The sequence below is a fragment of the Arachis duranensis genome, chromosome 5 (assembly GCF_000817695.3).
Source record: "Arachis duranensis cultivar V14167 chromosome 5, aradu.V14167.gnm2.J7QH, whole genome shotgun sequence".
NCBI classification, from domain to species: Eukaryota; Viridiplantae; Streptophyta; class Magnoliopsida; order Fabales; family Fabaceae; genus Arachis; species Arachis duranensis.
Genome location: NC_029776.3, coordinates 98,049,952 through 98,064,999, shown reverse-complemented (window position 1 = coordinate 98,064,999; position 15,048 = coordinate 98,049,952). Strand labels below are relative to the sequence as shown.

The 15,048-nt window shown below is 32.6% G+C and overlaps 2 protein-coding genes across 3 annotated transcripts in view; both read right to left on the bottom strand.

The window, feature by feature from the left end:
• Nucleotides 1-4,971: 4,971 nt before the first annotated feature.
• On the bottom strand, nt 4,972-8,623 carry LOC107490798 (uncharacterized). 2 transcript variants are annotated; one of them, XM_016111609.3, is made up of 6 exons: nt 8,420-8,623; nt 7,185-7,482; nt 6,960-7,066; nt 6,732-6,864; nt 6,431-6,625; nt 4,972-5,657 (listed from the first exon to the last, which is right to left on the bottom strand). In XM_016111609.3, the coding sequence occupies exons 2-6, from the start codon at nt 7,464-7,466 to the stop codon at nt 5,376-5,378; spliced, it is 999 nt and encodes a 332-aa protein (XP_015967095.1). In that variant the 5' UTR covers nt 7,467-7,482; nt 8,420-8,623; the 3' UTR covers nt 4,972-5,375. The 2 variants fall into 2 exon arrangements, with proteins under 2 accessions (XP_015967095.1, XP_015967093.1); XM_016111607.3 differs by having other exon boundaries at nt 7,185-7,488; nt 8,420-8,622.
• Nucleotides 8,624-10,901: 2,278 nt separating this feature from the next.
• LOC107490748 (protein MAIN-LIKE 2-like) overlaps nt 10,902-15,048 on the bottom strand; it is an 8,071-nt gene continuing 3,924 nt past the window's right edge. Inside the window, exons 2-4 of the mRNA XM_016111552.2 lie at nt 11,377-11,798; nt 11,083-11,253; nt 10,902-10,989 (exon numbers count right to left, since the gene is read on the bottom strand). Coding sequence (XP_015967038.2) covers nt 10,902-10,989; nt 11,083-11,253; nt 11,377-11,798 — 681 coding nt within the window. The remainder of the gene's footprint in view (nt 10,990-11,082; nt 11,254-11,376; nt 11,799-15,048) is intronic.

Below are 15,048 nucleotides of genomic sequence, written 5' to 3'. Positions count from 1 at the left end.
TCTGTATGTGGAGATTCACCACCCCCCCCCCAACAGCAACAACGGGCTCGTCACTGGAATTAGTCTGAGGAAGAACCTCCTCGTGAACATCAAGTATGGGCTTATTATTAATTGGTTCCAAAAAATTCTCCTCATGCACTAAAGAAGTGGAAACCAAATTTTCCTGGGCCAAACACGCAAACGGGAACTCGGTTTCGACAAATTTGACATCACGAGATATAAAGAAAATATTTCTTTCCATATCATAAAGTTTCCATCCTTTCTTTCCAAATGGGTATCCCACAAATGTGCATGTACGCGTTCGGCTGGCAAATTTATCACCCTTGGTTTGTTGATTGTGCGCATAACACAATGAGCTAAAAACTCTAAGATGATTATAGTCAGGTGGTTTTCCATGTATCATTTCAAAAGGAGTTTTTCCGTTAAGAACAGATGATGGTGTTAGGTTGATCAAGTGTCCTGCAGTTAAAACACATTCTCTCCAGAATCGAATGGGCAAAGATCCTTGAAATCTCAGTGCACGAGCTACATTAAGAATATGTCTATGTTTTCTCTCTACCCTTCCATTTTGTTGGGGTGTCCCAGTGCAAGATGTTTGATGAACAATTCCATGCTGCAAAAAATATGGATGCATACAGATGAACTCGGTCCCATTATCACTGCGTACTTCTTTGACTTGTTTATTAAACTGCCTTTCAATGAGAGCAAAGAAATTAATCATTACACTTGACACCTCCCGCTTTTCACACAACAAATAGATCCAAACTGCTCTTGAATAATCATCAACAATTGTTAAAAAATAAGATGCTCCGCAAGAAGAGGGGGTACGATAGGGTCCCCATAAATCACAATGTATTAAATCAAAAGGATGTGTTGCATGAAAATCACTTGATGGAAATTTATTTCGTGTTTGTTTAGATTTTTCACAAACTTCACATAATTTATTCTTCTCTTCAAATTTACAACCACCATTCAAATTCGGCAACATTTGTACCACTTTATAGGAAGGATGTCCCATTCGTTTGTGCCAAAGATCAATACTACTCTTCTCTTGGGTTTGACATGCTGTGAATTTTTGAACACCACGGTACATGTAGAGCCCATCTCTTTGTTCACCCGCTCCAATCAGCATCCTCGAAATGAGGTCCTGCATAGCACAAAGCTCATGAGTGAATAGTACAGTACAATTTGCATCCTTTGTTAATTGTGATACTGAAATCAAATTGCATCTTAGTTTTGGCACATATAAAACATTGGTCAATGTAAGCCCTCCATCAAGAGTCACCATTCCCTTTGTATTTGCAAGAACTTCTTCTCCGTTTGGTAGCCCCACCGTGCATCCTTCAATACGCTCTAGGCCCCTTAGATCTCTTGAATTCCCTGTCATATGGTTAGAGGCTCCACTATCTATAATCCACACAACATATCTTTCCTTACCAGTCATGCTTTCAGTTCTACTTCCGTTGTTGCCATTTAGCATCTCTAACAGCATCTGCCATTGTTTTTGGCTAAGTCCAGTCACTGCGCTTCCTCCTATTTCTTCTTCATGGTCACTTGATTTTGCTGCTGTGGCTTGTGCTGTGTTGGCACGTATGACAGCCCCCCCTCGCAAGCGTCCTCCCTGCTTATGCGAGGTTTTGGTGTTGCTTCCCTTTTCGTCTCGAGATCGATCTCCCCACCATTCCGGATACCCAATCAGCTGAAAGCACCCCTTGATCTCGTGTCCTGTTCTTCCGCAGTGGGAACATACGAGTGGCTTTATTTCATTTCGGCTTTTGTGCTTGTACCCAGTGTGTACTGCCAAGCCCATTAAGCTTCCTTTGTCTTCTTTGGTTCTGCTGATCGTCTTCATTCTCTCTTCCTGTACCAAAGTTGCATACACTCTGTTGAGAGAAGGTAGAGGATCCGTTGCGAGAATATTGGATCGCACTGTGCCATAGCTTACGTCTTCTAACCCCATTAGAAACTAATGCACCTTTTCTTCTTCCCTTCTCTTATCTAAACGTGACCCAATGTCACACTTGCAGCCTCCGCAAGAGCATCTAAGCACTGGTTCATGGTTTGCCAACTCATCCCAAAGGGTCTTCAGTTTTCCATAGTATTCCACCATAGCCAGTCCTTGTTGTTTGCACTCGGCAAGTTCATCTTTCAATTGTTGAATTCTAGGACCATTCACGATGGAAAATCGCTCCTTGATTTCTTCCCAGAGATCCTTTGCATCTTCAGCGTATGAGATGGTGGAGCGCAGCCGTGGTTCAATCGTATTCATCACCCATGAGACAAGCATGGATTGAACCGTCCACCAATCCTCCATTTCAGATGCCCCTTCTTGTGGCTTCTTGTGAGTTCCATCTAGAAACCCCCACTTTCTCCTAGCACGCAGCGACACCTTCACAGCTCGAGCCCATTCTTCGTAGTTCTCTCCTCGTAATTGCACTTGTGTGATTACGTTTCCAGGATTGTCGCTAGCACTCAGATCATAAGGCGATGGTCCTTTGTTGGATCCATCTTCGTCTTTCTTTGAATTCTCTCCTTTTGGAGGAGTCATACCTACTCCAGCCATTTCAGCGGCGGAGATCTCTTTTGTGTGATGATTATCAGAGCCAACCTCGCTCTGATACCATGCCAAATTGTGTTGTGTTTTATTGAATAGCATATCAAGTATATATACAATACTGTACCTAACAATTAGCTACCTGATTTCCTAATTGTGGTAATGCAAGATATTTACACCTAATAAATCGGGATACACCTAATCAACTAAAACTGAAAAGAATTTGTTTCCTAATGTTTAGCCGTGACATACGTGGCTTGATATGCATCAGATTTCATTAATTTGTTTCAGGAAATGCAGCGCCACCTTAACGCGTTTCATGATTTCTTAAAAGTAATTTATTGTTACGCTCAGCAACAAGAAAGAAAGAAATTAGCTCATAATATTTTTTAAATGCTTTTTCTTGATACTACTGCTACAGGAGTACATTCGAGACATGAAAAGTCGAAAAAGTTTTCTCTAACATGTCATTATTAGTTATTTTTTTCCCATATAATTTCATTTGTGAGGCAATTCGGAATATTGCTGAATTATATTTATTTATGAATTTAAAATCCTGATAACGTAAGTGTGTCCACTCATACCGGACTTGAGGAAGTATCACTGTCTTTTCATAATTATACCTTTGTTCAAGGTTTTTTCACAGATCTGCATGATCTTTTAGTGTGAGATATTTATTTTTTAATTCTTCGTCAAGATGACGATAAAGAAAGATCATGACTTTGGCTTTATCTTTTTGGGATGCATTATTTTCAGCCTTAATGGTCTCTTCAAGATTCATTGAATCAGATAGATTTCAGCATCTAGTATCCATGATAAGTAATTATTTCCAGATATATTAAGAGCATTAAATTCAAAAAGAGAGAATTTTGATATAATGAAAATTTATTACTTGAGTTTTTCTAAATTTTGATCAAGAGTTGTGTGCTGATAACGTATTGTAAAATAAATAAATAAAGAAAAGTGATAAAATTAAAATAACAACGTATAAATAAAAGACTCTAGTATTAGTGTTTACCAATATTATTATCACACTATTAGATAATTTATATATTAATATTGTATATGTTACAGTATAGGTATATGAAGAGAGAAAGAAAGAGAAGTGTTTATATTCCTATTGTTATTGGTTGTGTGTAATTCACAAGCCACATTTTTTTATTTATACATGTAGAAATATTCTCTTTTCATAACTTCATAAATGTGCAGTCCAACCTTAAAACTTTTACACCGTTTTTGGACCGTTCAAAATAATTTAATTGAAAAAATGGACATTCATATTTATCATAACACAACAAGCAAAATTATATTTAACAATAGCAAGTAGATGATCATAGAAGAGCTTGTGGCTCATAAGTTTAATGTCTAATGTCAATTATATTACTCATCTTCCATTATTTCTAACAGACTTGTTAATTATAAGCATTAGCCAGAGGCGAAGTAGCAACAGATACCTTTTAACTTGTATCTATTTGTGCCTTCTTGATCCTATTGCAGGATTTTGTCTCATTTCCTCTCCAACATTTGTAGAAGAACCACTTTGTTGGCTTTCTCTTACACCAATAAATTGGCTTTGACTAATAGAAGCGGCACTTGATCTGCAAATTGGGCAAAAGGGTGTTTTAACAATGTCTCTGGATATAATATCTATGTCTATGTCTTATCTGTGAAACGTGATTTTATGTTTCTGTATTTCTATCTCAATATCCCGTGCTTGTAAACAAACATAACCTAAAAAAATGCAATCCTGTACTAATACATTCATTTCAAAGGAAGAAAAAAAATATCTGAATAATAATAATAATAATTCTCATTAATTATTTGCTGTGTTTTGTTATGAGTGATTGTCTGAGATTTAATAGTCATACCATGTGTACTTTGTTTCATTCACAACGAAGTCCCTTGATTATGATACTCTTATTGTAGCACTGGCAACCACAAAATGGAAGTGGTGGGTCAATCAGATGAAGTTGAATAAACATGCGTCATAATTTTAGTGAAGGATTTATAGGAAACTACACAGCTCATCTTCAGTGTACTCACATGTCAGCCATGTTCCCTTAATAGAAGCTTCCAATCTCATCCACCAGTTCAAATAATTGAACTTGACACCCCAATTTATATAGTTCAAGTTTCATAATTTAACGAAGTTGACAGGTTCCCTACCTCTGAAAAGTGAATAGATAGTAAAGTGGAGGATGCAGTGTATTGAAAATTTGAGATATGTAATATTCTAGCTACGCAAACAACAGCGTTGAGGTGTACATCAATGGCTTTTCCGGTCTATTTTACATGACAGCACGATCAAAACTAAAATTAAGTGAAACTAATGATGTGAGGTCGGGTTCCAAATGGTAAAGTCAATAATCAATACAACCGAATAACATAACATAATTTCATCCTACAAAATTTTGGCGTTATTTAACAAGAAAATAATGGTTTATATATTATATAATAAGTAATTGATATGCAAATCGAGGACTGCTGCTGTCTCGTAATACCATGACAGGAAAATCTGAGAAAACAAAGACTTGGGTCCTCAGGCCCAGATATTCACACTGAATGATGAATTTGATAACCAAATTCTCTAAAGAGGGTACATGGAGAATTGGACATGGAAGTAATGTAACTCATATCTATCATATAGCAATAAACGTGAAATACGTAATGTAACCACCGCTAGGTAAAGAATTACATAACAAATCTTAGGCTCAATACGTGCTTCCAACAGCAACTCAAATCTCAATGTCGCACTGTATTTACACAAGAAAAATGACAAGCCAACCAGGAAATCGTGATGCACACTAAGCTCATGCAGGTGTCATGAAACAAGACCCTCTCGAGCAATGTTAGTAACTCGAAGTACAGCTTGAGCACTTAAAGGTGAGAGTTTTGATTGACAGAAGTTCTCCCAAGATCCCATTTCTGGTTGCTCGGAAACAGTAGCAGCAGGCATGAGATCATGAAATTTCTCATATACATTTTGAAGCTCAAGAAGTAGAGTTCGAGCGGCTTCCCTAGACTCTGGTAGCTGGTCACTTAACTGAGATGCAGCTACTTGGATCAACTTGTCAATACCATATGTCTTTATGCCTTCTGCACCCTGTTCAATAAAGGACAAGGTATAAACAGAAAATATTAACATCCGGCTGCAGAAATTACATAGGCCAAGTGTCCTTTCTTTCTACTTCACCGGTATTGCCTTCAAAGTTCAACAGAAGAAAAGACATGCAATCAACTCATAAATGGATCAGTCATTTAAGAAAATGTCAGCCTTCTATATTGGTTTACTTAAGAACTGATCTTATATGACAGATACAGACTCGGTCATACAGGTATCATGACAAGAAGTCTATAACTATTGATGGGTAAACCCTGAAGGGGGGGAAATAAGAACTAAAGAATGCACACCTGCATACATTGCGGACAATTGAATGATATAGCATATTACATACATCCATAGAAGAATGTGCATTAAAACATTTTTTCATCACGCATTAGACTAAAATTATAATAAGGTCTTTATTATTAACAGATTAAAGTAAACAAACATGACCCAACCAAGACAGAATAAATAAATAAATTAAGGAAGCACCAACACAATAAAAACATTGAATGCACCCAATAACCAAAGAAAACAGCTTCAACATCTCCTCAATCAGCAAAACAGAAGTACACTTCTTTTTGATGCAGGTATGTTCTGTATATGACTGAGTATCAACAAAAATGTGTATACATTTTCATGATGTTCAATTGTTGATGTAAACCATTCATCAGACACAGACATAGGAAGCTTTGTAGGATAAACATGAAACCGATAATTCTATAGGAAAAAGTAGAAGCATCAATATGAGCTGTCCTAAATCATATTCATACCAGTCGTGGAACACTTCGAGAAAAACACATTGCTGCCTTTGCACGAATACGAGGATTCCTATTCTTAAGATATGGTTGGAGTTTCGGTAACAATGCCACTGGGGAAATCCAAATAGTCATTGCTATCAAGGCTTTTTCAGCTGCCTCACACACAAAGCGCTTGTCCTGTGAAGATTTGAGAAGAAGCTGTACTAGCTGCATACAAAAATATAACTATTATAATACTGTGCACTAAAAAAATGATATCCCAAAATGCTTTAATCATGAAATTTTCCTGTAGAAATAATGAGCATTGACTTACCAAAGGATCTAATGAATCTATTATAAGATCGTTGTATGCACTGAAAATGTCTGCAGACGTCATGATAGCAGTTTTGCAAACAGCACTTCTAGGACTTTTAAGGGACTTAGCAACAAATGTGATCACATCCCCCCTGTTTACCAGAGAGTATATCAATAAATAATTACAAAAAAACATGGCATATTTAACATATTTTAATATGAAAACATACAAAACTTTTATACTTACAACATGTCAAGCATTGCTTCCTTATGAAATAAGGATAAACGGCGTACATTATTGAGTGCATCACAAACCATGACCCAATCCTTTGAGTCAAGTCCAGATAAGAGGTTCTGTAATAACAATTGAATTTATTATACAAATATTTTACAATTAAAATGGACCAAGAAACACCCATGATAATGCCATACCAACACTAATAGTTATCGAAAATAATGAATAAAATAATACCTTGAGACAAGTGCCAATATCTTCCAGATCACTCAAGTTCTCAGATTCGATGTATTCTACTTCTGCATTTCCAATCTCAACACCAGAACTGACACTCAAAGTTTGATTACCATTTACTGGGGGAGAAACCAAGGTGGGACAACTCTTTTTCTTTTGCCATTCTTCCAGGTTTTCATTAGCATTGTCAACTGGAGGCTTAGTTAGAGATGCCTTGCTGGAGCTCTCACTCTTCCTCTCAGTTGGAGGAATTGTATTGAGATCCTTCAAGGCGCTCTCAGACATTCTTGTGAACTTGAGTCTGAGACTAAAACACAACAAACTTCAATACCTTAACTAAACAAAATACCATTTAATTTCTCAAAACAAGTTCAATGTAAGACTGAATTTAACATCCTAAACAAACTCTGAAGTCAAGATCTCAACTCAAAAAGGAAATAACAGTGATGAAAATATGTTGATCAGTGTCATAACTCCAGAACGTTGTTTTTACAATGTCCCATTTCAGAGTAAGAATATTTTCCTCATCGACTCACTTCTAAGTTTCAACATCCCCTCAAATCAAGAAAAAAGATAATAGTAGAAGAACGTATTTCTGACTTGAATTCTATGAAAATGGATCGAATTTCACATTTGAGCAATAGCCAAATCCCAATCTCAGAAGAAACAAATTCCAGAACTTGAACATCAATCACACATAAATAAAGCCAGGTTTTGCAAATCACCGACACAGACACTTCTCTATACACAAAGAAGAAAGCATCTAAAATCATCACTATTCACTACACAAGACACTAAGAGTCCAAGACCACTCAGGCAAACAAAGTTTCAGTTTCCAAGCATTAAACCCAATTGAGGAAATTTTAATTAAATGAACAAAACATCGACAAACACTGCATAATTAAGAAGATCACAATTCAATAGTGAATCAGATATTCAAGCTACGCAACTAAACCTCAACATAAATACAAAAGATAAAAAGAAATTCCGAAATTTTGGTAAAATAGAAAACTAAAGAGCAAGATCTCGCTGTGTGCTGCACTATACTGGAAAACAAACACTGCATTTCAATTAAGAAAGAAAAAAAAGAACAAGAAATGAAAAAACAAAACCCTAACAATACCAAATTCGGTTTCAGGAGCGTCATAAAATCAAAAGGAGACAGAATTCAATGGCGTTGTCCGTGCGGATCACAAGCACGTGCTAAATTTAAACCGAGAGAGAGAGAGAGAGAGTACCAAAGGAAGAGAGAACGACAGAACGGAGAAAATGCGAAGAGTAGCTGAAGAAGAGTACAGAGAGAGCGAGTAGCAATGACTGAGTCAACTCAGTGTATAAGAAGCACGAAGAACGAACTGAGAGAGAGAGAAAGAGAGATTTGGTTTATTAGTAACCGGCAAGAGACAAGAGGGGCGAAGGCAAAGGCTTAAACGACGCCGTATAAGGGTAGCACCGGACCGAGGCCGGCAATATTGGAGGATTATAAATAAATAAATAATGATAAAAATTAAATTTTTATCATAAATAAATAATTAATTAAAAAGAGAGACTATTTGCTTACTGCATGTGACTGTGACGGGCAGCGAAATCAGGTGAGGCAAATTAATTCCACCCTCTTTTTCTTTCTTTGTTTTTTTCTTCGTTTTCTTATTTTCTCTCCCAAATCCAATCCGGATCATTTATTTCCAGAAATTGTTGGGATAAAAAAAGAAATTTTCAAAATTCTTATGTTTGATTTAAGTTTTATTACTGAATATCTTATTCCATAGAGATAAGAGTAAATGTCGGCTAATTTTTATTTGATATGACATCTAGTTTGATGTAATTATGAAAGTTAGGGGTTTTATATTGTTGTAATAGTGGTTAGTTGACGGAAAGAAATCGAACGGTCTAATTTTTTTAGAGGTGAGGGGAACACAAATCGAACTATTTAATTTGTGTTGGACAGACATTTTGTTTGCAAAGAAATTAGACCCACCAATTTTATGTATGAAGAGTTTAAATTTTTTTTTCAAAAAAATCGGACCCAACGATCTTTAGTGTGCAGGATAAAATTTTTGTTGTACAATAAAATCAGATCTACTGATTTCTCGCAAAAAATATTTTTTGCGGCAGTGCTACTAATCGGACTGTACAATTTAAGTTTTCAAAAAAAAATTGAATCATCAAAAAAGCGGACGGTCCGATTTCAGTTTTATATATACCAACTGCATAACCGAGCTATCCACTTTGTCTTCTTCTTCTCACACTCTTCTCTTCAAATTTCTGAAGCTCATCTCTGCTCTTTCTCTTTCTTTCTATTATCATGGATGATAAAGTGATGTTAAAAGTGTATTATCATGGTCAAATTTTATTACAAATATCTAAAAGAGTGAAATTTGTGTGAGAAAATCCATTAGATATTATAATTTCATTCATACTGTCATTTGAAGATTTAAAAGATGTGATTTGTGAGAAGATAAATTCTCAAATATCTAGGAGAGTGTCGTGTATTCTATACAGATATCCTATATCTGTATTTGGTGGTTTCGTTCAATTTCAAACGAAATACGTGACCGATAAAACGAGCATGCAAGAAATATTTTCAATGTATCTTGAAAGTCGGTCCCGAATATCGTTTATTGAACTGTATATTGAGTTCGAACAGTCTGCAGCGGACCGAGATATTTTATTAGAAGATTACAACAATGATAGCGAGGAAGAGTTTGAAAGTAACTATGAGGTCGTTGATTCAGGTGAAGACAAAGATCAAGCTGACGATGCTATGGCGACAGATGTGGCGGATGTGGCGAATGCACTAGCAAATCAGCAGCCATTTGAGGAGTCAACATCCATGCAGTCATTGAATTTGGAGGCCATGCATGCATCGAAGTTTCCTCAATATATAAATCCAGGTATGTAGTAATTTTAAATTATGATTTATCCATAGATTTTGAGTTTGAGACAAATATTTAAGGTAACGGTAAATATGTAAAATATAGCATATAATTATTAATTGTTTAGTTTTTAATTATCAAGTAAACATGTATGTTGAGAAGTTTAGTATTTCGCATTTTTGTGTGATTATTAATTTATTAAATAGCATTTGATGACCTAGTTGATTAATTCATTAACTTTTGCATGATTTATTCTTGATTTACGGATCATAAATTTTATTGACGAGACACGTATTTAAGAATTATTTATGGAAATATAAATTTTGTGACGTGATTGTAGCAGAGCTTCCTAGTTTGACGGATGGTGAATTCACCATGGAAATGGAATTTAGTTCTAGGGAGATAGTAATTAAGGCGATGAAAGATTATATCATCCGTAGAGGTGTAGATTATCGGGTGCATGAGTCAGAATTGACGACATTCTATGCTAAATGTACCCAGTACGGTGCAGGTTGTGATTGGCTGATCAGAGTTAGCAAAATATCCAAGAAGTACTATTGGGAGATAAAGAAATACAATGGTAGTCACATCTATACTAAGGCCACCATTTCTCAAAATCATTCGAAGCTGGATTCCAACACAGTTGCAGAAGCTATAAGCGGAACTGTGGCACTCCAAATAACCGAATGCGTCGGATTTCAAAAGGAATCACGTCTGAATCAATGCGACCAATTGCATATGCCTCCCAAACAAATTGTACACATTATGCAAGTAAAGGAGGATTACACACCACATAATAATATGGCTAAGTAAAAATAGATACTAATTTATTACAACATATCTATCATTCTTGCAGATTATCTAATGCTCTCCTAAAGTGAACAAGACTACGAAATCTGTAAGGGTGATCAGCATGCTCCCAGTTACGCCACCTGACATCAGACAATTCGTTAATTAACTTTTATCAATCAAATTTAAAATACAGCGTGCTACAATTTTTCAAAGCAGATAGTAATTAAATTTACCTGTTTGCAATCGGAAATAGTCGAAGATTGCCAGGAATCGGCGCAAGAAATGGTAGACGAATCCAAGCCCGGGTAAGTAAAAGTGTTAGTAGACCATCAATCTCCTTGCAGTTGACACGAGTTACCCTACACAACGCTCTATACAGGTGTGCCAGGCATGTCGATCCCCAACTAAATTGTATGATCCCAGCAAAGTTACGGAGTAATGGCAGAAACTTTCAGTGTACCTCTGCCCCAAATTTATCTCCAAACATAACGGTCCCAAACAATAACATTATGTGACACTTCACGTACCTCTGAATGTGAATATCGTCAGCCAACACCAAATGATCTTTCAGTCCTCGAAACCACGTCAACTTGATGAAGCTTCCTCTACACTCTGTCTTTCTAGGTGCAACACCAAACTGATCTAAGCATTCAGCCTCTAACGCCTCATAATTATTGAGTGTCAGTCCTGTAACTGGCAGATCATTCGTCGGAAGATCAAGAATTATTGCCACGTCCTCTAGCATCACAGCATACTCACCAACCGAAAAATGGAACATATGAGTCTTATGGTGCCATCTCTCGATCAGAGCATTAACCAATGCTGACTGATATTGGACAATTCCAATTTGAAAAACGTAATAAAAGTCAGTCTCCCGTAAATATCCCTTCACAATTTGATTGTACGAATCCAGCAAAATGTAGTGATCACATTGCAATATCCGAGAACCCTACAAAACGTAGTCATAGATCACATTAAACAAATATAATCTTATTTAATTAACAAATTAAATTTAACAGAATCAAATTTTCATTATCACATAACGAATAAAACATAATCATGTTAACAACAACAACAACAACAACAACAATAATAATAATAATAATAATAATACATTAATTAAGTAACTATTCTATTATAATATTTACACTTTTAACATAACAAACAATTTCATGTAACTATTCTATTCTATTCTAACAACACACAATAATAAATTATTAATTCTTTATTAAATATCTATATTATACTCATAATAAAAATAATTAATTTAATTATTTGTATATATCTTCTATATTATACTCATAATAATTATTTTATTATCGTACCTAGATCTTAATAAAAATTATTAATACAATAAATTTATTATTAACCATTAATACTAATTAATTTATTTATTATCACATGTATAATCTTAATAAAAATTATTACTACAATAAATTTATTGATAACAATTAATATTAATTATTTTATTATCATACCTACACATTTTAATATAAATTATTACTATAACAATCTATTAATAAAAATAATTAATTTATTATCGTATATCCATAATCTTAATAAAAATTATTACTACACTAATTTCTGATATTATCACTGTAATTTATTACTACTAATCTCTAAAATTATTATTATGATTTTAATTAAATTAAAATATTTAACAATTATTATACTAATCTCTAATATTATCACCATAATAAACAACTAATCTCTAACATTATCACTATTATTTTAATTAAATCAAAATATTTAAAAATTATTACTACATTAACCTCTAATATTATCACTATAATAAACTATTAATCTCTAACATTATCACTATTATTTTAATTAAATCAAAATATTTAAAAATAAAAACTTACATAATTAGAATGATGAAGATAATTAGTAACATAGAACTCCGACGATTGTATACAAGTAGAAGAGGGATGCATGCATGTTTGACGCGTGGTTGGGGGTATACAAGTAGGAGAGGGATGCATGCATATTTGACGTTTGGGGGCGCAAATCGGACGGTTCGATTTGTGTACTACCCAACTTCTAATCGGACCGTTTGATTACTGTGCTTCAAATCAAATTATCCAATTTCTTGATCACAGTCGTCACACTCGCGTGAAGCCCCTACACTCCTATAACTCGGTTATACTCCATATTTTTTCCAATATCAAAAATAAAAAAATGGTAAATATCATTTTTTATTTTTTATTATTTATTTATTCTTTTACAATTAAAAAATTTTTAATCAGTCTCTAATAATACAACTAAGTAAACTAACTAATCTAAATGATCATGTAAATGATGAATTATTAATATGTTAAGAGCTGCGAGTCTAATAACAAGAGCCACTTAAATAAATTACTTAAATGTTATTTAACAATTGACTAGATATTTTTAAATTATAGATAGACGTTTAACGCTTTATCTTTTGAACAAATTTTCAAAGCATAAAAAATACATTTACTCTGAAGATGATAATTTTTACTGACAATAAAAAATATAGATCAGATAAATATTTTAAAAGATCATTCTATTCAAAGATTACATATTTTATTTTAAAACTTACAAATTATTTATATTAATTACTATCTTCGTTTTCAAAATACCTGTTCAAAATAGAAAATTTTGGTATTTTAAATTAACTCTTAATATTATATGAATTTTTTAAAAAAAAAACTTCAATTTAATAGATAGTTGACTAAGAATTAATTATATATTCATTTATTTAAAAGTTATTTACGTATTAATATAATTTTAAACGTTATTAATTCATTTTTTTATTATCTTAATATATGAGTTCGTGTGTGTCTGCTTTTTAAAAAATAATTTAAAATGGAGGCACTGCTAACTAAAGTAATATAAGTCCGTTTGAAAATTTTAGAAGTAACTTTTTTTTATTTTTGACTTATGAAAAGTAGTAGTATTAATGTCTGGTGTAATTTTTAAAATTAAATTTTAACTTTCTAAGAAGCTATTTAGGAGCTTATAGAGAAGTTAAAAAAATAATTTCTCTCATAATACTTTTACTTTTCATCACATTTCTATAAAATAAATACTTTTAGAGTTAAAAATTCAAATATAAAATAACTTATTTATAAGTTACTTTTAATAGAGCCATTTATTTTTTAAATTATTTTATCAAAAGAAGCTTAATTAAGTTGGTTACCCAAATTGGACCTAAATCTAATGAAACTAAGAAATTGAATTCCCTTTCCTATCTTGGAAGAATAAATAAAAATAAAAATATATTTATTATATTTTGTGTCCTTCATATATTAATTCTGTAATTTCCATATTGGTTTTCTTAGTTTCTTTCTTCTTCTTTTTTTGCTTTCTTTTTTCTTTACAAATTTTATGAAAAAAGAATGAAAATAAAAAACAGGAAAAAAAGAAAAATATACATAAAAAACAAAAATACAAAAAATATATATTAAATATAGAAATTTTATAACGATAAACACACAAATATTTTAAAAATAAGCTCAATTTTTTTAAAGAGAAACATAGAAAATAAACATATAATTTTATTGACTATAAATACAAAATTTTCGTAATAAAAAACAGTATTTTAAAGGTAAACATAAAACTTTTTTTTAAGAGAAACAAAAGAAATAAATATAGAAATATATTTTAACAATAAACACAAATTTTATGATAATAAATATATTTTTTTTATTATGCTAAGTGTATACTAAAATCAATCATCAAGATAAAATGCACATTAGAATATAAAATACATATTAAAAATAAGTTAAACTACATATATATTATAATGGCTAATTTTTTGTAGCTGACATTAGTGTGCAAATATTTTTTTACAATAAATCCAGAAATTTTCTGAAAGTAAGCATACAAATTTTCTTAAAAATAAAAAATAGAAAGCAAACATAGAAATAATGTAACGATAAAAAAATAATATTTTTAAGGGAAATAGAAGAAAAAAACATAATTTTTTTTACAATAATAATATAGAAATTCTTTGTCGACAAACATATAAATTTTGTAACATTAAACACAGATTTTTTAAGGTAAACATGCGAATTTTTTAAGAAAAACGAACGCAGGAAGCTAGCTCGTAAATTAAAAATTTATTATAATAAACATATATTTTTTAAGATAAATACAAAAGTTTTTTAAGGTAAATATATTTTTTTATGATGAATACATAAATTTTTTAAGATAAATATACAATTCTTTTAAGA